Source organism: Platalea leucorodia (genome assembly GCF_965183815.1).
Source record: "Platalea leucorodia genome assembly, chromosome: 4".
Lineage (NCBI taxonomy): Eukaryota > Metazoa > Chordata > Aves > Pelecaniformes > Threskiornithidae > Platalea > Platalea leucorodia.
The window spans coordinates 72534500-72557966 of record NC_138826.1 but is presented as its reverse complement, the minus strand read 5'-3'; the positions used below and the strand labels follow the sequence as shown (position 1 = coordinate 72557966).

General features: G+C 50.7%; 2 protein-coding genes across 3 annotated transcripts; both read right to left on the bottom strand.

Moving 5' to 3' along the window:
• Positions 1-267: 267 nt before the first annotated feature.
• On the bottom strand, positions 268-10524 carry WBP2NL (WBP2 N-terminal like). 2 transcript variants are annotated; one of them, XR_014228021.1, is made up of 9 exons: positions 10444-10524; positions 7896-8004; positions 7218-7353; positions 5619-5711; positions 4552-4770; positions 4025-4153; positions 3557-3633; positions 945-2711; positions 268-394 (listed from the first exon to the last, which is right to left on the bottom strand). XR_014228021.1 is itself a non-coding variant. In XM_082310296.1 (8 exons), the coding sequence occupies exons 1-8, from the start codon at positions 10500-10502 to the stop codon at positions 2664-2666; spliced, it is 870 nt and encodes a 289-aa protein (XP_082166422.1). In that variant the 5' UTR covers positions 10503-10524; the 3' UTR covers positions 442-2663. The 2 variants fall into 2 exon arrangements, 1 of the variants encoding a protein (XP_082166422.1); XM_082310296.1 differs by lacking the exon at positions 268-394 and having other exon boundaries at positions 442-2711.
• Positions 10525-14459: 3935 nt separating this feature from the next.
• SEPTIN3 (septin 3) lies at positions 14460-21427 on the bottom strand (the record flags this gene model as incomplete). Its single annotated transcript, XM_082308550.1, has 9 exons — positions 14460-14595; positions 15844-15895; positions 16355-16454; positions 18536-18631; positions 19075-19192; positions 19557-19694; positions 20071-20152; positions 20887-21015; positions 21265-21427. 9 exons carry the CDS (start codon positions 21425-21427, stop codon positions 14460-14462), a joined length of 1014 nt encoding a protein of 337 aa, XP_082164676.1.
• Between the last annotated feature and the right edge of the window lie 2040 nt (positions 21428-23467).

Sequence of the window (23467 nt, the reverse complement as noted above, 5' to 3'; positions counted from 1 at the left end):
CACCCAAGGGGTTCTCAGGGAAAGGCTCCTCCTCCTCCCAAGGGCAGCTACATCCACAGCCCCATCCTGACGAAGAGCCTGCACTGATAAACTGGAAGTGAGCGGCGGGACAGACTCTAGAAATACCACATTTTAGATTACACACCACCCCACCCCACCCCCAAAAAAAAAAAAAAGAAGTTTCCCTGTTCTGTTCAGATGATGAAGGAGGGTTGGTTGCCCACGCTGGTTTCTGCAGGACCAAACGGCTGATTCTGGCCACTTCCAGAAACTTTGAGTGCAGCAGCAAGATGCTGAACATGATGCTTGCAGTGCTAACAGGAAAGGACGAATGCACTTCATGTCCGTATACAGGAGCTGGCTTTGTTCTTGGGGAGTAATTGAGACAAATTAACTGAAATAAAAGGGAAGCAGGTCACATGCTCTGTTTCATGTTTATTCAGTGTTGCGAGCTATAGCTACTTGGTCAATGTAGGATTACAGGGTCAGTACCTCAAAAGAGGAACAACTATGCTTAGAACTGGTTTCCCTGTCAGAGGCTGGACTGATGCAGAGAAGAAAACAGCTTTTCAGTAGTTACACCATGTTCAGCAGGGCACCAGCCTTCCTTAGCACAAGGGGAAACTCAGATTTTACAGTTCCCAGTTAAGTGCCATTTTCCTTTACCATATATTTGTTTTCCCTTCACTGGAAAAAAAATTGGCTAGAGTTCATCTTAAAGACAGGCCTCCCTACTCCCTAAAGATAGGCAGTAAATGTAAATACACACAGGAAAGCTGCTAAGAATACAGCCTTAGTGGCAGGGTGGAGACACTGCCCCTGCCAGATGTAGCGTTGTGCCTGCCGCAAGGACACGAACACATGCCAGTTCTGGATATCGGGGTGAGAGCAAAGGCACAAACCAGCCTTCCACCCTCCCCAGGCAGCAAGAGGATGAGCCCTACCTTCTTCTCTCCTCCCAGTTACTTGATTCCAGATCCAGCTTAGCCATGCACCCAGGAGAGAGGACTGGCCCATAGCCCACCTAAGAGACCACCACCAGTGGTTGCCGTTTGTTCCAGCCTTCTGTGCAGTAGGCAGGAATGAAGGTCAACACAACACGCACACACACCAGCGAACAGGCAGCTAAAGGTATCAACACTCCTGTATTAAAGTGCAATTCAAAAGTTACAAACATTCATGGTTGATTTTTTGTTTTTAAATACAGAGTTATTAGAATATCTCTAACTCAGACTTAAACGGTGTTTATAGGTAAGGAAATTTACTTCCCCCCCAGTGCAGGGCTGCTTTAGGAATTCACACTTGCAAGTCGTGCAAGCCTGACTTACAGCAGAGCCCTAGCACACAGGGAAGTAAGAAGGAAAACACTCCTTCCCCTTCACTGTGAAGGTAGGAAGGCTGTAGGAAGAAGTACGATCACCCCATATGTAAAGGGTCTCCACCAGACTAGAGAGACGCTCTTCAGAGCAGGTTTAATGGCACTATGTCCTAAGGAAGAAGGAAAGGTTGTGGCTGAGCAGCCAGAGTCTCTGCAAGAGAGCGGAGCGTTAGTAACATCCACACCGGACAGCGGTTCCCAGCGGAGAGAGGGCACTGCACCCCTAAGCCACCGAACTCCGGTATTACAGCGCCCACCGGCCCACGTTGCTCAGATGCGGGCACACGCGCCCCGGCTGCAGCGGCTGAAGGAAAAGAGGAAGGCCAGTTTTCCCCTGCGGAGCTAGCGCACAGCGCAAGCTTGCTCAGCGAAGGGAGCCAGGGCTGCGGGACCCATCTTCTGACAAGGCTACTGCCAGGCCATCTTCCTAATGTAACACATTTTGCTCCAAGGCAAGCAGCCTCCTGTGCAGCACTTGACTCCATTACGCTTGAAAAACGCCTGCTTGACACAGGATCATTGCACAGATATGGGACTTGCTTCTAGGAGAGGGAAAGGAAGACTGATTTGCACACCTGCCAGTCTATCAGCTCACTGCCCTGCAGCACACCTTTGTTTGCTTTTCTGTTCGACCTCTACAAAGGCAGGCTGATTGGGGACCATCCCCTTCCCTCTTGCGTAGCCAAATGCTTCAGTGTCTCTTAGGATGCACTTCCCAAGTTCATCACCCCATGACTGTTAGTCCAGGACATGAAACACACACTTCCAGCACGATACAGGATTTCCAGAGTCCCATCTCACGCTGAACTGTGCCAGAATTTAAGGAAATTTAACACCTTTTGGGGCACCCAAGGGTCTATGCAGGAACCTCAAGGCTCTCTATACCCTTCCTCTTGGATGGTGCTTCAGAAGAAGTCAAAAGTTTGGCATTCCAAGTGGTTTTACTCCAAGATCCCAGAGCCTTCCTATTTCAGTCCTAGATTAGTCATGTGGTGTACTGGTGGTTTAATAAGTCATCCATCTCTCCCCTGAAGCCAATGGCAGAGCAAAGGATTAGTGCTTCGACCCCATGAGATAAAGCAAGTAAGCAGGAAAGTGCTGTTGTTCCATCTTGTATTGCCACTGACTTAATGTTTAAGGAGGGCAGTGGCTCAGCTGCCCAGCACTACATATATTGTATATATACAAAGAGACCTAGAGATACGCTAACCCAAAGGGTAGTAACAGCCAAGTTGTCTTCAGGGAGAGAGAGAGAGTGTGGAAGGCTGGTTGCAATTTCCTTCTCTTAGTTGTTCTTCTTATCCTCAGGAGGTGCATAAGGAGGTGGCTGATCCTGGAAGGAGATAACAGTAGAGTCAACAACCCTGCTTGTTTTCTGATGAGTTCTTCCCAGGCGTTCCCAGGCTTGGCTTACAAGAAACGACTGCTCTTCAGTGAGCTACACAGAGCCAGGTGCTGTGTTTTAAGCTGTCATTTCATCACACCATTCCTCTCTAGTATCAGTTATGCTGCCTCCCGTAATGTTTCTAGTGAAGGTCCCCTCAAAACCAGGTAACAAATGGTCGATTGCAAACAGATCGTTTAATCTGTTTTAATTGCCATCCTCCCTTCACTTCCAGGGCTTTGTCTCTGTCAACGTTCACGGCTCTGACCCCGCAGACAGCAAGCTCCTGGGCTGAGGGCCAGCTTTGCTGCTCCATGGGTCTCCAGCCCACCACAGAGCCACACGAGGCAGTGAAGGGCACAGGCAGGCTGGCTGTCACATAGCAGACAGAGGCTACAGCCTACCTACCGGCTGCCACTGACTGAACAAACAGTAAGAGACCTCCCCGTCTCCATGCGGCCCAGAAAAAAAATGAAAACAAACCCCACATGCTCTCCTCCTTCAGTGACCTGCTCTTCTTTAACTCTCCCCACTTCCAGGCCCAACAGAAGGAGAGAGCTTCTGTCGTACTGAATGGCTGTTACTGGATGAATGTTAAGGCTCTCCTCCTTTCCTGATTGAGGATTTAACAAGCCTTCTTCATGGACTATCATCCACACCTCCCAGGAAAATGCATACTTTCTGTGCATTTTCAAAGTGAAGGCATGCTAGGCTTTGCTAGGAAAGCAAACCTCTGTCTCTATTAGTGATGGGAGAGGGAGCAGGCACACGCAGGCCGCAGGCGCAGTACTCACCACAGGCATGTACACGTTGTGTGGGTTGGCAGGGTTGTAATATGCACTGGAAGCGGCTTCCATGGCCTTGCTGCCCCCTAGAAAGGAAAGGGAAGAAGCAAGCGTAGGACATGCTCATCTACATGCCTTAGGCAGTGGCCCCAGCCCCAGAGCCTTCTCCCCAGCCATAGCTCTTTTGAGGAGTCAACAGATGTCCAAAGAGCTAGCAGCAACCGCAGCAAGCTGGGTTTGAATTCAGAGCAGCTCAGGAAAGCTGCAAGCTGGCTAGAGCTGACCATAAGCTGTGCAATGCAGAGCTGAGCAGCTCCCCCCACACTCTGTTATCTCAAATAATAGATCAAGATGACTTTGAGCTCCTGCAACAACAGCAGCTTCCCCACCCCACGCTGTGCCTACACCGCCACCCGCAGCCCAAGCCCCCAAGCCCCCTTTTGCACCCGGACCCTGGCAGTCCCCCAGTCCCATTACCTGGCATCCCCGGGCCCACCCAAGCTGGGGGAGCTGAGGGGGCTGAGGGTCCTGCAGGAGACGGCTCAGAGTAGGGGGGAGGAGGTGGCACATACATGGGGTTCATGTTTGGAAGTGGTGGGTAAATACCTGAAAAAGATGACACCGGATTGATGCTTTGGACCATGGCAATGGGACAGAGGGGAAGAGAGCACATTAGCCCTGGACAAGAGCAGTGGTCAGGGAAGCTCTGCAGGCTCAGCAGGGATGCAGACAACAGGGAATTGATATATTGCTAATGCCCATCATGCCAGCAGGCAACAATTCTCTGCCAAGCAACAGCACAAGTTACAAACCACATTTTCACCTCCCATCCAGCTGCAACTATAGAGACGCATGGGCGTGATCAACAGCACGCGACAGATTTTTTGCAAGGACAAGGATCCTTGATGGAGACAAAACCACAGTAACCCTCACCGTACCATCGTGATTTCTTTACAACCAACACCAAACACACCCTGCCAGTCATCATTACACAACTTCCAAACCTGGAGTCTGGGCATATGGATATCCCATGGGCTGTGGAGCAGGTCCATAGGCATTCATCGGAGGCGGTGTATAAGGATAGGGTCCGTTCGGTGGTGGAGGAGCAGCATAGCCCCCCGGCGCAGGTGAATACCCCCCTGGAGCAGGCGGGGCAGGTGCATACCCTCCGGGCACAGGTGTATAGCCATAGCCGGGGTTCTGGAGAGGAACACCCCTGGAAGCTAAGGCACACATGTTTAGTAAGCCAGACATCCTTTTGTTACAGTTAAACACGTAGAATAAAAGGAAAACAGTCCTGTTCATGCAGTACCATTTCCCATCATCTAAATTCACTATACAGTCCTGGCAAAGTACTGGGCTTGAAGAGCATTAGCCTCCTCGCTGCAAGTTCACAGGGTGCTAAAGGAAACCAGCTGCAAAAATACTAGCTATCAGGTACCAGTTCAATCATAGAGCTCCTGCTGCTGGAAGAGAAGACCGTTCTAAAGCAAGTATCAGTAGGGTGGGTTTTACTTCTTTTTAAACATTATCAGAAAAAAATGTACATTTTAAAATGCACATTTTAAAATGCACATTTATTTTTAAAGAAAAGTTTTGTATCAGAAAAAAATTTACATTTTTCCCCCATTTGAAAGTTTTAAATAGAAGTTACTATTTTAAATTTATTCCCCCCCGCCTCCAAATGTGCACATTAACTTCCCCCATCTTACTCCACTATTATAGAACTGAGCTGAGGGTAGGTAAGTGGATCAATTTTTCACCATCACATATCTCAACTTTATTCCAGGAGGAATACGGTTCTGTAGAAAAAGGCAGTCCACCTCAGAAGCGCAAACTCCAGAATATTCTGATTGCACAAAGCATTACAATAAAACAAAGAAAAGGGATTGGAAGGAAAAACAAAAGTTCCCCCCGGAAAAAAAAAAAAAAGTAAAAAAACAACCCACAACGTTGCTGTGGAAGAGTGCATAGAGTACCCCTCTTCACCCAGCCCACGAAGTTCAAGAGCACTATTCTCTAACTAGCTCAGCCAGTCGTGGGGGAACCGCAGGCTCTGAAGATCCCTTACCATTAGAGGCAGCTTTGAACATCAACTGTCCAAACTCAATGGCTCCTCCACTGTTGAAGGTCAGTTTAAATGTCCCCTGCCCTTCCCAGCCACCTAGGAGAGAGAGAATTACAATTGAAACAGACTGTTAACCTCCTCAGTAGCAGTCAAGCCAGCAAAACAGTTAATACTCCAATTATTTTTTTCTTCTTTATTTCAAAACTGTTTTGTGTCATATTGGCAGAGGGAAAGAGTTGTGGCACTGCTATTGGATGTCCCCCAAAACAGTATCTCAAGAAGATCGAGAACTTATTTCTTTACCCTTTAAAAGACGATCCCCACTATAGTTATGTAGAAGCAGCCTAATCCAGATACGATGTTTTGTCCTTTCCTGTAAGGTTTAATAGCACCTAATAATGAACACGGTGTAAAGAAAACACTTAATTCACTGAGGATTTTAATCAAAAGCCCTCAAATGAAGTTTTATTGCTGAGCTCAGTGGACTACAAATCAGGATCTGCAACTCAAGCTAGGATTCAAATCAAATGCAACATTTTTAATCTCTTTGACCCACAGAAACTCAGACAGATTATAAATGCTTAGGTATAGTAGCACTTTTTCAGAAAAAAATCAAGTAGGTGATGACATGGCAGGATAAGAATGCTTTGTTTTGTATGGGGTTTTTGGTGTTGGGGGGATTTTTTTTTTTTTTTTTTTAGGAAAAAAAGATGTCTTTTAAATAACAGATTTCATAAAATAAGATTTCTCTTCCTTGTCTGACTAACAATGAAGTTAGCAAAAGTAGACAGAGTGTCTTGGGGACAAAGTAGAACTAAAGGACAGAAATATAACAAAACAATCCACCATGGATAAAGTCATCCCCTTGGAGAGTCACCTCTTTAAAATCACTTAGTATGATTTCAGCCCAAGAAAGCGGGCTGATCCACAGTCCAGAGGACTCAGGCACTTTAAGACATGGTTAGGAACAGGAAGTAAAAGCATAAGCTCTCCAGATGACATCAAAATGCACATAAACTACTTCTAGGGCTGAAGAGGGAAGAAATTTGAACCAGAAGCCTTGTTTTTAATCTGTTTACCTTCTGCGATTCCCTATGTTTGGTCATGACCATGACTAAGTCTTACCACAGTTTCATCATCAAACTGGGAACAAAGCTAAATCAATGCTATACAGCAGCACCCTAGATGCACGCAAACATACCCGATCTGATAAGTGACTAATGACCTCCAGAAAACAAAAGTGGTTGCTAATTTTGTCTATCAATACCAATGACTGGTGACTTGGTCACTTACCCACCCTTCCAGGTCAAAGATGGGAAAACAAGCACTTGCAGAAACCAAATAAACGTGACAAACACAGCAAGACAGAAGTTACAGGGTTAAACAAAAGCTATCCTGTGAAAGTCAGTTATTAGCTTTGGGGGCAGAAAGTAACACTGAAGCAGTGCCTTAAAGTTCAGAAGAAATGTGGACATGCTAGCTATACTGCTGTAGCTACTCTGTCTTTCCTGTGCACGTAGGCCATCCATCTGATGTTCAGCAGAAGATAAAAGGACTTGTGATACTTGGGAAGAGTTCAGCCTACAAAGCACAGGCACATACCTCCTGCCTCGGCCTGAATCTGTCCTTTGATGTAATTGGCAGAGAAAACAGGCTGCTCAATGGAGCATCCTTTCACCAAATAAAACGGCATCATGAAAGACAGCATAGGATCCTTGCCCTTCGACACAAAGATCATCTGCAAGACAGGAGGGAATGCCTCTGAATTACTTGTATTAGATATAAAGGGTGGTCATGGAGCGCTAGTTGTAGCAGCACCCAAAAAGAGGATAACTCAACTCCTAGTATCCGCATGCACTGTGTTATTTCACAGCTTTAATACCGCGGGATCCCAAACAGACGTGATGGCACATGGCTCGCTCGCCTGAAGCATGTACGTTGCAAAATAATGTACCACTCAAAACACACATCCACATTTACAGAGTTTTATTGTTCTTAAGGATAACCTATGACAGTTTTCAAAGAAAGTCATATTGACTGACACATTATACGAAATATATTCTCTAGACAGTAATTTCCTGGACTGCACGTGCCTTTGTAGGGAACTGGGATTGTGACACAGGCATGAACTATCCTATTTCCCCTTTCTCTTCTCCTACCTAGTACTCTCAGTGGTTCCTCCCATAACAAAAATTACTTCTTCTATCACCAACTAGGTTTCTCGTCTAAAGTCTGCAAGGTCCCTTGAGAAAGAAGAAGTCCTGCTGGCATCAGACTTACCCTGTAAGGGGTGAGATATAGCATCCCTTTCTTGGTGCCTTTGAAGGCTTCAGGCTTGCCCGTCACGTCACTGAAGGAGAGCTCCACATCTTTACACTGTTTGAGAACACTACAGGAGGAAATCAGACAAATTGGAGAGACAAACTCAGCAACAGCTCTGATACGCACACACCTCCATCACACAGGGAGGGGGATAGCACACCAGAAACTCTGAGTATTTTCCCAAAAGGCTCAGTTCTGATGCGGGCCCTGCTGTTTTTCCTTTGAACAGAGAGGGATGATTTATGCAGAGCGGAAGAATTCATCCTCTCACCTGTGACAACCCCTGCTCCTCCTCCACAAAGAGAAGCTTTAAATGACAGTTTCTCTTTCTGTCTCCAAAACCATGAGGCTGAGCAATTCCTCTCTCCGCATAAGAAGAGCCTCAGCCCAAAAGTCAGGGCACAGAAAGGGGCGAGGTGTCTAAAACTGCCCCCCCTTGAAGCCAAGGTATCACCTCAGAGCAAGCCTCTCTTTCCAAGTCCGTGCTCAAATCCAGGACTGGCCACCAAATGGGAAAACAGCACAGCTGTAACACCACACCCGCTGTGCAAACCGAGGAAGTTGCTTCACTAATACCCTCACTGCTGACCCTCCTTCACGTGATTTAAGTAAATATTTGTAATAAACAGCACCATGCTAAGGAACAAAAGGAGGAGCCAGTAATGTCAGCAATAAGGTTATTATTATTGGATATCTGTAGGAACATTAGCGAAGTCTGCTAATGACACCGAAGTCAGAAGGGAACTGTGAACATTGCAGGGTCAGGGGTACGGAGGCAGCTGAAAAATTAAATATATTTTCAGGAAAAATGAAAGAGTCAGCTTGGGAAAGCGTGTCACTGAATCTACAGGGCAGACCCTAAACATACCACCTAGTAATAAAATTTGCAGAATAAACCAAAGAGCCTTGGGGGTGACAACTTTGCAGCGTGCTACAGCGCCAGAAGAATCTGAGGCCTGTATGGTTCAAGAGCACAGAAAAAGAAAAAAAACAAACCCTAACCCAACACAAGCCCGAAGAGGCCAGATCTAAAATTATCCTTATATTCTGATCAGCCTATTGTAGAAGTCAGATCAAGTAAAGAGTCAGGAAACTGCAAAATTATTGGGCAAAGGAAGGAATCAGCAGGATCAGCGTATGGGAAAACAACCAAAAGCCCTGTAGTTTCAGAAGAAAAAAAAACATAACAGTATAGATGTATCTGAAAAATATATCTATCCAAGAAGAAAGACATTAAAAAGGTCTAGCTTTAGTGTGAAAAAAAAAAATCCTGACAAAGAAATTCTACTGGGAGATTACTTCATAGTTGAGCTAGATGCAGATTCTCAGACTGGCTGAGAGGGACAGACTGACGAGGCAGCAGAGCTCTTTCCATTTCCAAGATGTGGAGGGGAAACATTTCTTCTAAGCTAGATAAAACCAGCTCCTCGACAGTTTGGATCATACCAGAACACTTCCTCAACCATGTCCTGTAGCAACGTTTCGCGTCGGTTTGCCTCACTGGGAAGAATTTCTACGTAGTCGCTGTAATGTTTACTCCTTCCCAGCTACTCACACAAGCAAATAACGCGCCGCCGCCGCCACAGGGCATAATTAGGCTGCTGAACTGGTTCGGGCCTGCATGCCGCTCCAGGGATGCGACGGGAGGGCTGTGCACCCCGCGGAGCACCCACCTGTGACTAAGCGGCACCTCGAAGAATGGCGTGAGGTCAAGGACCGAGAGATCTCCTTGAAACCAGCAAAAGCTCCGCAATCCCTAACCGTCAGTTATGAGCTCGACGTTATTCGGAGCGTATTTTTGCAGTGTGCTTTTCCTGTTGTTTACCAGCCCCAAGCCAACTCGACGATCCTTTACTGGGCCTCTGCTTCCGAGGATTTCCCTAGCCGAGGCCCGGACGCGGGAGCACCCCAGGGGCATCAGCGGGGAGCCCCAGCCGGCCAGGCCGGTCCGTCGGTCCCCACTCGGGGCCGTCGGTCCCCACTCGGGGCCGGGGCAGGCGTCGAGCCGCTGGCCGCCATGTCACGAAGAGAGGCGCTCCTCCCGCCACGGCACGTTCTCCTCACTTTGAGCTCAAGCGATTAAGACTCCTACCTTAAGCGGCCTCTGCCCCTCTGACGCCGCTAATTACGTGGCACGTAAAAAAAGGCAACTCCTTGCCTTTCACAGGCGACGGCAGCCCACTCTTCACCCAGGGCGCCCGCTGGAGCGGCACGAAGGGCCGCCGGGCTTCAGCCGCCAAGGCGGGGCCGCTCTGCCGGCTCCAGCCAGGCCCGGCACCCGCTGCCCGCCCCGCTCCCCGCTCCCCGCTGCCCGCCCCAGCCCGCCCCAGGCTGCCAGGGAGGGCTTTCGGAGCGCAGCCCCCGGGCCGGGCCGGGGCCGGCAGGGGACGGGGGGGGCTCCCACCACCGGGCCCCGCCGGCCCCCGGCCCGGCGCCGCTGCCAGGGCAGGGGGTGAGGAGGAGCCCCCCCGGCCCGAACCCGGCCCCCGCAGCCGCCCACCGGTACCTCTCGGCGTTGGGGATGACGACACCACCCTCTCGCCCATGGTTCCTGTTCAGCGCCATCTTGTCCCCCGCTGGACCCGCCCCTGACCCTGTGACGTCACCCCCCGAGAGCCCCCGTGACTCGACGTCACGCCACACCACGCCCCCCCCAGTGACATCTCCCGACGGGCGCGGGGCGGAAATGAGGTGGCAGCGGCGGTTGTCGGGCGAGGCTGTTTTAATGGCCGCCGGCGGAGGGGACGCTACAGCTGGTGGCACCGCCCGGCCCGCCCCGGGCACCGCGCCGGTCCGGTCGGGCCCTCCTCTCCCCTCGGGCCCTCCTCTCCCCTCGGCCCCGCCTCCCGGCCCGGCGGCGGCCCCGCCGGCCTGCGGCTGGCTGCCGGCTGGGCCCGAGGCGGCCGGGGAGGGCGCTTTCCCCGCACCCCCCGGGCCGGCGCCCGGCCCGAGCGCGGTTTTTGCCGCCCCCGGTTCGCGTAACCCTCGCAGCGCCGCTTCCCGAGGCCTCTGCCGGGGTGGGCACGGTGCCGGCAGCGCGTCTAGGGCCGCCTTTCCCCCGAGACGCCTGCTTGCGAGCCGTCATGAGCTCGTCCTCACGGCTAACCACAAATACGAGTGCCTACGCGTCGCGCTGCTCGCTCTTCTTGCTCTCTGCTCGCGGCATAACCGCGCCTGCCCTGGTGTTCGTTACCGTCTGAGCCTAACTGGAATTTGTCCAATGTAAAATAAAAAAAGAAACGTTTGGGATTCACCATGCGTTGTAAAATTTTTCTGGTGAATGGCCTACGTGGTGAAGAGTTCGTGAGCCTCTGAGCGCACCAAGTGGGTACCTCTGGGGAAAAATTTAGCCTCTTCCCCCCCCGCGATACCGTTGGAGTGATATCTCCGAGGGGAACACCTGATGTGCTGTGGTCGTCCTGGGCTCAGCTGGTGGCACGCGAGAGCTAGGATCTGTTCAGGGTTTTCCCAGCTTATCCATCGGCAGAGACTTTTTCCCAGCAGTATCTTCGGCTGTCACGCAACATGGGAAATTTTTGATATTTGCCTTTCTGGCAGATACGCAGATACCGGTAGGATATTTGCATGAGCAGATGGCAGTGAGGAATACCTGAGCTTGCTTTTCTCAGCAAGCTTTTATGGATCCATTAGAAGTAGTCCACGATCTGACAGGAAATTATAGAGCAGAGCTTAGAAAACACCTTATTACAAACAAACAAAAACTCCTAAACCTATAGGGCAAAACACACAGCCTTGTCCTTGCAATCCATGTGACAGGCAAAGGAAAATCTCTCTCTTCTGTTGCGTGGGGTCTGCTTTGCTTTCATTAAGCAGGGCAGCAGTGGCTCTCTGCCGTAACCCTTGTTCGGGCCCAAAAGTCGTAGAAATGAGCATACTGCAGCCCGGTGGCAACAGAGTTCCTCTAGAGCAGTCGGATGGCCACCAAAGAGCTGTGTGAGAACGCAAGTGCAGGGAACACCTCCGCACGCCCCCGCTGAAGACAACGGAGCGTGGCTTCGTGCTTCAGTGCAGTGAAGAAGAGGAGCCCTGAGGAAGTCTTTCCTATTGCGCTGGGTTTAAAACATTATGTAGAGGCTAGGCAGGAGCAGCCACAGCTGAGGGGGCTGAGGAGGTGCTTCTGGCAGCTGGTGATGCTGGGGACGCCTCCACGCCTGGCCGGCTGGTGGAGACAACCTGGGAAGAGACTTTGACCCCGCGTTGGGCTGTGGACAGCCAGCGTGGGTGGCGGGATGGGTAGCAGCATAGCAGGATGGTTTCTTCAGGGTCCATGGTATGGCTGCTGGCACCAGTGACGAGGCTTTTGTTCTCTGCGGGGCCGAGGAAGCCTGGTGCAGGTGGGAAGGCGGGTGCAAGGCTATATGCACATGCTGCATACAGGAACACCGGGAGCCGTGAACGTGGGTGGTGAAAGGACTGCGAAGGGCCGATATGGCCCTCACGTCCTCGCTGTGCTGAGAATGGCTGATTTGGGTGGACAGGTAGGAGTGAGAGCGAAAAGACCTTTGCTTTGCAGTGACAGCACCAGAGAAAGCCACAAGATGGACATATGCTTAGACAGTTTTGCTAAGGCTTGGAGCACCCTCTTCCCAGCCCTGACCCCTGTGCAGCTTTGTCAACCAACCTCAGTCCTGGCTTGAGTCCTCCTCTGCTGTTCCCTTGCTGGGACCTCTTCCTCCCTCCCGTGCCAGCCTTTCCAACCCCTGTCCCAAACCCCCTGTACTTCCCATTACTTGCAGCGCCGCCGTCCCGTGCCACAGCATTCTGCATGTGCATTTTAAGTGCAACCTGCTATTCTCCTGGAGGTGACAACCCCTGCCAGCCACATGACATGCTAGGTGGACAGGCAGACACTGCCAACCTCAGGACATCTGTGATTTTCTCCCCTCCTCCCTTCTGCCCAGCCAGCCCTAATGCTTTCCACCTGGCTCAGGGACATCCAGAAAAGAGCTGACAGTGGCTAGACACAAGCAGTAAAGTCTTCAGTAAAGCTGTACCTCTTTCTGCTCCTGGGTCTTTACCTCCCTCCCTGTCCCCTCCAGGGGAAGGTAAAACAGACAGCTTCTCAACAGGACACAAAAGCACATTGATGAGGAGGTGTGAGAGCTTGGGAGAGGGAGGAAACAGCCTGGAGAAGAGGAAGGTTCAAGTACTCGGAGAAATGAAGGAGAGATAGAAAGGGTCTAGAGCAGAGGAAGTGAGACAGAGAAAGAAAGGAAGAAAGAAGGCTATGGAGGGCTAAAAGGGAATGAGGACAAAAGCACGGGAGAGGAGGACATGGAAGCTGGGAGGGCAGTAGGAGGGCAGAGGAGCAGCAGGAGCTGAGACTGCTGGAGTAGCAAACGCAGCCATTTCGGTGAGGAGGAGGTATCTCCTGTGTTCCCACCATCGGTGGAGACCCAGGGAGACACGCTGGCCCACTGCTTCTCAATCCACAGCTCTTTGCACTTTTCCAAGATCCCGAAGACCCTGTGCCAAGAGGGGCTCTCCCTGGGGGAGCTCCCAGCAGGGTACCCCCATGGCACTGTCTTCCCTGTGCTCCAACAGCAGGGGCTGTGTCGTGGGGGAAAGGTTCGGCCAGGACCTGCTCCGTGCTGGTGGAGAGAGACTGCTGCAATGGGGGATGAGGTGGGGTGACCTCAGGACAGCTTGGTCTGATCTGCACAGGATCAAAAGCCTGGGACACAAGCATGGCTTTTGATCTTAGCGCTGGGCAGGGCAAATGCACCCTCTGCAGCAGGAACACGTTCTTTTCCTCTGGGCTTTGCTTCTTTTGGAAAATATGGCTATTTTCCCTGGGTACTTTGATGCCTCTCAAATAGATGCTACAGCCCAAGAACTAATTCTGTCTCCTCCCACCATTCACTTCCCCTGAACTGCAAAACATGTAATTCTGTCGCTTCTCCCATCTATCCACGTCCAAGCTGCCGTTTCGCCTTGGGAAGCCACAGCAAGAAATGGGGATAAAATGCTGGGCCACCATGCCCTCAGACCAGCCAGCTGCCTTCCCACCCACTGAGGATCCAAGAGAAATCTCTGCTGCCATCACTTGAAGACACTGCATGCACCAACTCCACCATCTCTGCTGGAGTCTCTCCTTGCCATGTCTCCAAGTGATAAAAACAGGCCCACAGCATGCCCCACACCTCCCACCTCCGAAGCCCTCCTGCCCCCAGAAATCCTTCCCCCCCATCCCTATTTCCCCCAGGCAAGACACACAGCTGAGACACAGGAATGAGAGAAAGGAAGATGACGGACAGTCCGCTGTGCAAAAAACAAACTGAGAATGAGGACACTCTGGGAAGGACGGGGGAGACGCCTTTGGTCCCTCTCCGGCACATAGGTAGGCACACGCACACACGCACGCACTCACACTCGTGCCCTCTCACACACACGGAGGATGCGCCACATGCTTCAGAGACAGGCCCATGGTAGAGTCAAGGGTAACAGGGGTAGGTTGTTGTATCCAGAGACACCGGGTGACATTGGGGGGGGGGGTGTCATTCACAGGTTACTTTCATGGTTTTCCTCTGTCTCGACAGTCATGGGGGGCAGCCCTCCGTTGTCATTCAGCCGCTTGGCCCTGTAGGTCTCATAGTGGATGTTATGGGTCACCTCTTTTAGGTCCTGAAGGTGGGTCCTGTAGGGGGCAAAGTGAAGATGGGGTTGGAAAGAGGATACGATAACCAATATCAGCACAGTCAGTATTAATCTTCTGATGATCATTTTATTCCCCGAGATAAACGGAAGATTTCTTCAGTCAGTCTGGCTAAAGAGCGTACCCCTCTTTCTGCATGGATAGCATGGGTGCCATCATACACAACTGAGAGCTGGAGCATCAGCATTCAAGAACACATAGGCAGGGTGCAGGATATAGGCTGAAATCCCTGGCTGTGCTTGCCAGTGTCCTGCCCCTCTCACACTTGTGCCAGTGGGACAGCTTCTGGCCGTCCTGGTGTGTCAGAGCAGACATGGGCTGCTGCATCTGAAGTGGTGGTGAGACAAGGAAGCACCAGGAGGGTGTATCAGGTTCACTGCAGAGCATAACCTGCAGAACACTGCTGTGAGCACTGTCCCTAACCTCCACAGAAAGCCTGTGGGCTTGGATTGCTCTGTGCTTTGTGATGATCACTTGGTTAGGATGTTTTTACTGGAAGACTTAGGGAAAACATGTCTGCTGCAGAAGGTATCGCAGAACAAAAAGAGGGCAGTGGGGTGATGTCAAAGCATTGTACCTGGCCAAGTGTCTCAATACGACCATACCCACAGGTGGAATGAGCCGCAGGGCTCTGGCTTTGAAGTGCGTTTTCCTTATTTTCGGTGTTGTTTTAAAACCTTATTGTATTTATAGGGAACAGAGGTCACTCTGGATCTGCAGCTCTTCTACAGAATTGGGGGCAGATATCACTTGTGCTGAGACAACTTTATGAAACAGAGTAGAAATAAGACAGGACAATGAAAGCTGAATGAAATATGGAATTTTTCACTTCCAGGTCACATGTTCCAGCACATCCCTCAAGCTGGTAGGACACGTGGTCTAGGATGTGGTAGCAGCCTCTCTCTCACTGACTCCAGCCCAGACCTGTTGTCAGCAACAAATAGAAATTGTTGCAACCTTAATGGGATATAAGGGGGGTGGTAGTACCCTGGTTTTCTTCAGGCATCCAGCTCATACATGAAAACTGGCACCTACTCGACATAGTGGTCATGTCACTAAGAGAGGCACTAGAGTATTACCCCTTAAGTCAATCCCACCCTACCCCACATAAGCTTTCACTGCCTAAAATGTACTTTATTTTCCTTTCCATAGGGGCTGTTTCACTCTAAGAGGGTCTCAGGAAGACTCCCTGCTCATCAAGAGCAAACTGGTACATGACCATGGCCTTACCTGATGACAAAATCTCGAAGTAGGGCAAATTCACAGTGAGTGAGGTTTTCCACTGAAAAGAAAGCAAGCAATTGTTACATTTGATTTTTTCAACAACCTTTTTGTGGTTACAGAGCATGGGAAGGTCATTGCCATGGGGCAGGTTCCAGGTGGGCAGAGCCTGCACACTTCAGAAAGGCCAGACAGTTGTCTGAACGCCGCACTGTCAGGCAGTGAGGAGACATGCTAAGAGGGGCTGAGCAGTCACATGTGAATTTTCATTTGAAAACCAAGGCAACCTCAGGAGCTCAACTTCACACAGTGTGGTGTTCGGAGTGGCTCCAACTTCTGCCAGTTGGCAGTAGTGGTACTGCATTGACCGTGGCAGTTCCCTCCCAGGAGAGCTACTTGAGAATTCTCCTCTTGCTTGGTTTCAAAAAGTTTATCACAAAAGGGATGGGAAGGTAGCCATGGGACATGTTATCTGGACACCAGAGATACTTTCAGCTCCCAGGAGCAAGGGTTTTTTTACCTTCAATGATTCCCCAAGGTGTTTTCCTGCCCAGGACTCTTTTGCCATTCACTTGGTACTCCTTGTCGCTGCCCACCACTGCGAAGGGCATGCTTTCCTGCTGGGGAGAGACATGTGGAGAGACCTATTGAACCCATTCCAGAGAGCAGCACCATCACTGTTCCCCATCCACCTTTCCTCCTCTCAGCTCACCAAACACAAGGCCTTCTCCAAGGGAAGAAGTTCTCCAGAGCAACACTTCACTGGCTGTCCTCTTCACCTGTCAGTGCTATCCCTAGCATTTTGGGCCCTTGCTTTACACGTGTCCTCGCACCCCCTGAGCTTGGTGGGTAGCTTGCAGCAGTGCCAAGGGCTCTGGAGCGGGGGGCAGAGCTTTTCTGCACCCATCTCCAGCATTTCTGAAGAGGGGATGACCAGAGAAGATGTACCTTGGCATAACCAGGAGAGAGTCTGTCAGCCCAGGGCTGATAGTTTGCAGTGAGCATTTCTCACCACGTTTGTAGTTCTTCACCAGAAGAAGGAGAGGCCTCAGAATAATCCTCCCCAACAAGACACATGAACATTCAAGAAGTTTAATGGCTGAAATGGTTGTACTGAGGAAGGCCAGAAATGAGGTAGGGGTGCAGCTTTCCTGGGAAGTGGGACAGTAGGTGAGGCTATTGGGGACCCAGGTGATTATCTCTAAACACAGGGAGAAACCATCCATTTCCAGAGCACAGAGTGCAGGAGACCCTGCTATCCATAAGGTTGTGCAGATGTTCATAGATTTGCTCTGCTTTATAGATGTCCCTGGGCCTGGGAAGGGACTGCAATTACCACAGGAACGGAGATTAAAAAGCAGTTTATTTCTTACGTGTGAGACTACCCAAACCTAGGGCAATGATGTTGAAGTGCAGAACAAAATGTGGTGCCCTCCTCAAAACCAGTAACAGTTTGGAGACGAAGCAAAACCCATCTAGTCTTCTCCAGAATGTGTGATGTATTGCCAAATGGGAAATTATTAATTAAGATGGGGTAGGTGGGAATTTCTGTTGGGGCTGTGACAGCTGGGGGAGTTGAAAGGGCAAGTGTCAGGCTGCAATGCAAGACTCCTGGAGTTTCTTGAGGACTGCCATGGAGACCAATCTATTTTCATGAATGGCCTAGCCACAAAAATGATAAGCGGGATAATTAAATGCACTAGCATCACAAGGCCAAGAGGTATTGTCAGAACAAAGGCAGACTGGGTTATTATCCGGGAAGATGTAAGTTTGAGGTACAAAGAACAGCACTTAGGAAATAACATCAAGAGTTTCTGCTATGACTTCGGAGCTCATGAACAAGCAGCGACTGAAGGAGTGGAAGGACCCCATGTGCTAGTCAGTCACAAGATGACCACAAGCCACCAGTGTGATGCAATTGTTTAAAAAGCACATGTGGTCCATGGGCTTAGCAGTTCAGATCTCAGAAGAGATGGGGGAGCATGGGGTACCAGCACCAGTGCTAGAAAATCAAATCAAACTGGAGCAGGAGCAGAAAAAAGTGACTAGGAGCATGGACTAGTGAGGAATGGGAAGCTCATCCAAAGGAGCTTGTCTCCTTCAGCTGACCAGGTCCGCAAAGGATAATATGGTTCTCTATAAATGCCTTGAGTGGTGGAGGGGACCACTAGATAGGAGAACTGCTTGAGTCAGCGTTGGCACAAGAACACAGATATAATCCTGGGTACAACCTGGCCATGAACAAACACAGGCTGAAAATTAGGAGACAGTTTCTAAGGCTCTGAGGAGGGAAGGATGGGACAGGCCTTCTCACAGGGGCTGGGGGAGCAAAGAACTGGACTGCTTTTCAGGTCAAGTTTGGTAGGCAGATGAGAGGGCTCCTGGGGCAGTTGTTTGGGACAGAGGGTGGACATCAGCCATACACCAGGCCCCTTTGGTCCTTAACAGTGGCCAAACAGAGCATTCAGCAAGAGGAGGTGACACATAGTCCTTCCTCACTCAGCCTTCATAGCACCCCGTAGTAACAACAGGGACAAATTAAGCTGGGAAGGAGGAATGACCATCCCTTACATCCATTGCATCTTTCATTCAGGGACCGCGAAGCACTTAAAACCTTCTAGTGACACATGTCTGTCTTACACTTGTTAAATACGACCAGCCCTCATCCCCCCTTCCCCTCCCACAATAAAATGTTTCCTACCCTGATTTTGTCGTTCTCTGTTTTATCCTCCAAGTCCTCATCGAATTCTTTCTGGGGGTAAAACTCGATCCCATTTACTTCTAGCTCTTTGCGCACCTGGGCAGAGAGACATTTTGAAGCACAAAGCAACACAAACCTGAAGGGAAGGCAGGTGGGATGGCCGGGCAAACACATCTGGGACATCCTTCCAGCAGCAGGGGCTGGGGGGATTGTCCCCAGGGAAGCATGCAGCAAAATGAGGACACACGGCAGCAATGATGACTCATTCTTCCGCAAGCCCAGTTACCTGTCTGGCTCTGCAGTTCCCATGACAGAGCATATCATGAGATGTCACGGGGATACACACATTTTTCTCCCTCTAACAGATACCCTTAGAGCCATAAACAGCTGCATCTTCAGGACTTACACACCAACCCAGCGTTGGACTCTGTGCATGCTCTGAGGACTGCGCTGCAATCCCAGGAAGAAGGATACCGCTCATTTCTCCTACCTCCAAGGTGGGTCAGAGAAAGATCCCATGCAGGAGAGGAGATACTCACTCTTTGTTTGAATTCAGTCTTCTCCTCCAAGGTCATGGTGTCAGCCTTGGCAATAACCGGGATGATGTTCACTACCTTGCTGAGATGTTTCATGAACTCCAGGTCCAAAGGCCGCAGGCTGCAGTGCAAGAGGGAACAACATGTAAGGGGTCACTTTACCCTTTTTTCCTTTCATCCTAGTGACTCTCCCAGCATCAGGGAAATCAATGAAACTTCCCTTGTGCGTACCCTGCTTGCTGCCACCATACTCTCATCTCCTTCTTCCCATCCATCCTGCCCTCTCCCAAAAAACACAGTGGCGTTTCTCCTGCCCTTGTTATCCTAGACCCTTTCAAGCCCCGCAGCACCCAAAGTTAAGCTAAACAGTGGCCAGCCCTGCAGGCAGGACCCCTGGGTCTGTGGCTGAGGTGGAGCAGTGCAGGGTATATATCTGGCACAGAGGCACTAAGGGCTTGAGGAAGGACGAGGGACTGTGTACGTACGAGTGGCCCGTGGGGGAGATGAAGTAGAGGCAGCAGTGCACTCGCGTGTCTGGAATTCGTTTCTTCCTTGCAATATTCACCTCCTCTTTCAAAAATTTTTCATATTGCTCATTGATGTATTTCTCAATAGGCTCCCAGCTGTTAAGGTGGGAGAGAGAGATGAATAGACAGGTACAAATCTCCTCATGTTCCTGCCTACAGTGTTCCCTGCTCTGACAGCAGCAAAGCAGGCTCAGGCATAAAAAATACCCACCACAGGCATCTTGCCATCAGCAGAGATGTTTAAGAGTTTCTGCAACTGGGCACAGAAATAGGCATTTGCTATGTAATGTGTGCATACCCCCAAGCATGCACACAGACCCATGGTGTTCACAATTCCACATCCCCATTACTGGCCCCCCAACTGCAATAGGATGCCAGACACTTTCCAGGCCAAGTAGATGAGAGTTGCTCCATATACCATCTGAACTCCAGCCCTTTCTGGGACACAAGGCCTTGACCATGTAAAACTCACCAGTTCTCATTGTTGATCTGGTCCCCAAATCCCGGTGTGTCGATCACTGTCAGCTTCATTTTGACACCACCTTCTTCAATGACTGGGGAAGAAATTCAAACAATCATACGCCTCCCTGGGGACCATCACGAAGCATGTCTCTGTGCCCTACAAGGGAACAAGAGCGCTCTGCCCTCCTCCCTGCCCAGCAAGCATGACCAGGCCAGGCTGGGTCAGGCCTCAACAGTTGTGACCCCCACTTGCATTTCTGACCCCAAATTTTGGTAACCTTTGCACCAAAGCCACCTTATACCACTCTGCCACAGGAAAATGGATTTGTGCTCAGTCTGTGTCCCGGAGGTAGTACCTACCTTACACAACTTGTCCTCCCCTCCAGTGCATCATTCTGAATCTGAAATGATGCTTGTTACTCTGCACTGGTGTAGAAGCTGTGCTGATGCTTTGCCATGACGAGATGTGCTCCATCAGGCTTGGGATGGGACCCACCAATGCAATTTGTATACATCATTAAGCATCTGCAGGTGGGAATGACTTACAGCAAGGCTTAATCCACACATGCAGACTAATGTCTTGGCAGAAGAAATAACTATAACTCTTTTTCTACCCCTTGCTTTTGGCTGTGGCATCAGTGGCATTGCTGTTTAAGAAAAGCCTTGGCTGGGTCTGAGGCCATCTAAAACCAGCACTTGTCCTTTAGCTTCCCGTGGAGAAAGGGCTGCCTAACAGCAAAGAACTGTTTGTATAGACTACCGGGGTCTTCTGCAAGACTGTGCTGAAGCATCAGTGTTGCCTCCACCCCAGCAGCCTGGCTCTTACCATGCCCGATGGCTTTGATCTCCACTGTCTTGGGGATCTTCTCCTCCCGATTCCAGCCTGAAGATTTGCGGCTCACCTGGGATTTGAAGAGGGTGTTCACCAGTGTCGACTTTCCCAGTCCACTCTGACCTGAGGATTGCAAAGAGGAAGCTCGTGACATCTGCTACAGCCCAGCGATGACAGCAGGCCCAGGGGACAGAGCCAGGGTGGCAGGGGAAGGGGCTGTAGGTGTCTCCTTGCCTTGCGCAGGCTCTCCTTTCCCCCAGAGCAAGCACTGTCTGCTCCCTCATGCCCTCCCTGCAGGGCCCGCTCACCCACCTGGCCTCATAGGACAGTCCCTGGCCATGGTTCCCAGTACCTCAGCTGGTCCCTGCCTACCTACAACCATGATGTTGAAGTCGAAACCTGTCTTCATGGTTTTCTTGCGCATCTGCTCAATGATGGTGTCGATACCGATGTATCCCAGCAAGTTGGCGTTAATGCCCATGGGTTTCATCGGTACGACTGGTTTTTGTCGCGGCTCTGGGACCAGCTCAGACATGGCTGCTTCGTTTTTGCTCTCCACTGGCCCTGCATGGGGAAAAAGATTGAAAAGTCATCATTGAGGTGTAATGAGGACCTCCCTGCTGACCTGTCACAGGGCCTGAGGACAGCTTTGAGCACCCATTTCAAGGGCTACTGAGGATAACTGAATGGTAAGATTTCAGCAGTAAGGCTCTTCGTGGAGGAACATCTACTTGAGTTTCCAGCACGCTCTTCTATGTATCACTCCAGATGAGGAGGTGGAGAAGTGGGGCTTGTTGAGCATGCAACATATTGGTGGATACCTCCAAACAGCAGAAGCAGACCCAGTGAAGCTCACTGGGCTCCTAATCGGGTGCCCAAAGCTCTGTGTGTGCCTCCTCATTTTTGTCTCCCAGTTCTCACCAGGATCACCAGTGTTTTGCCCCTCCAAGTTTAGCATGAAATTTATGATGGAACAGACTTTCAAAAATTATCATGTGTCAAATCCCAGCATTGAAACGGTTTGGGATTTACCGTGAGGACTTGCGAGCTTGGCCCCTGCCAGGGGCGGCTGCATTACTGGCTGTGCTGTGCAGGCTGAGTTCCTCAGAGGAAGGCAGTGGTGGAAATGCAAAGCATGGCCACAGCCTCCACGCTTGCCTCCTGCCCGTGGATCAATGGGTTTTGTCATGCTCAAGAAACTAATCATCGTGATCAATAAACCTCATCTGTACCTTTCCCCCCTTGCCTCCCCCTCTTTGCTTCTTCCATGTAAAACGAACAGGCAAAAAGAAAGGCCCCCCGGGCTTTCCGGCCTCCCCAACTCTTTTTTGGGTGATGGCACACACTGCTTGGGATGGGCCTTGTCCATTTATGTCCGTCTCTTGTCTCATTAGTGAGCAGCTCCCACCCGCTGGGAGGAAGAAAAGCTGTAATTGGTGGGGAAGGGAGGCATGAGGGATGCATCTAGAAAGGAAGATGAAGGGGATGGGAATTAAATACCTTCCATATACAAACCAGCTGCAAACTAGAGCCTCTCCCACTCTAATTTGACTCCCCCATGCTTTGTCTCATTAGATGGTTATTTTTCCAGGACAGGGACAGCATGCGTTTTTGCTTGGTAAGCACTCCGCTTGTTTTGGATGCCGCTTCAGTTCAAATATCTCACACTAAATTATCCCTTTCCATCATTTCGGCGGAGTTTTTTGCTCCTCTCAGCAGAACCCACTGGCTGCAGAGGAGCTCATGAGCAGCAGGGCTGCCATTTGGTGGGTGGCACGTGCCTCTTGGAGAGGAAGACAACTCAGAGGTCACAGGGCTGGGGACACTGACAGCACCAGTCCTGGGTCCCCATGACAGCTCAGCCAGGCCAGGCAGAGACAAGGGTTGGAGAGAGGTCAGAGAGATTTCGTTCAAGGAGAAGGTTAGGCTGTAACAGGCTGCATGGCTGGCTGGCGACCCTGCCTAGCATTCCTACATCAAAGCTCCTGGGCAGACACAAAGGGCTGCTCTACACAGGGAAAAATATACATTTTATATATAAGCTTTAATATCCCACTGTCGTATGCGGGGGGTAGACCTTGCGGAAGGGCCGCCCTTGGCAAGGAAAAGGGTGCCTCCACCCAGCTCCCTTTACACTGCTTGGGAAGTCTTTTATGTTAAACTGGGAGAAAGGATCTTCCCGCTGTGCGAGAGGACGGCAGCGCAGCCACCTGTGCACAGCACCGTGGGTAACGTCCAAAGGGTCTCGTACCACCTCCGTTCCACCTTGCCCACAGGGGAGAGGTCTGCCGGAGGATGGCCCCCCCGTCCTGCTCTTCCCCACGGAGCAGGGGCACTCTGAGCTATCATCACCCTCTCCTGAAGCAGCGAGCAGCACCCTGGGGGGACCAGAGCACAAGATGGACCGTTGGCTTGAGCCAGGCTGGCAATTCGGAGCACCTCATGCTGACGGGCAGCAGCCGGAGGAGGCAGCCTGCCGAGCTGAGCACTTCTCAGCTGCAATCCTCTCTTACACCCGTCAGAGCTAGTCTGTGCCTTTCCTGCTGACAAAGCATCCCCTGAGGCTCCTGTTGTC

Bases quoted from the DNA above. Each gene is read 5' to 3' on its own strand.
- WBP2NL (XM_082310296.1), bottom strand. From the start codon at position 10,502: ATGGCGCTGAACAGGAACCATGGGCGAGAGGGTGGTGTCGTCATCCCC. The intron at 4,154-4,551 runs GTTTGGAAGTTG...CATCTTTTTCAG, and splicing joins TCCATATGCCCAGACTCCAG to GTATTTACCCACCACTTCCA. The intron at 2,712-3,556 runs GTGAGTACTGCG...ATCTCCTTCCAG, and splicing joins ACAACGTGTACATGCCTGTG to GATCAGCCACCTCCTTATGC.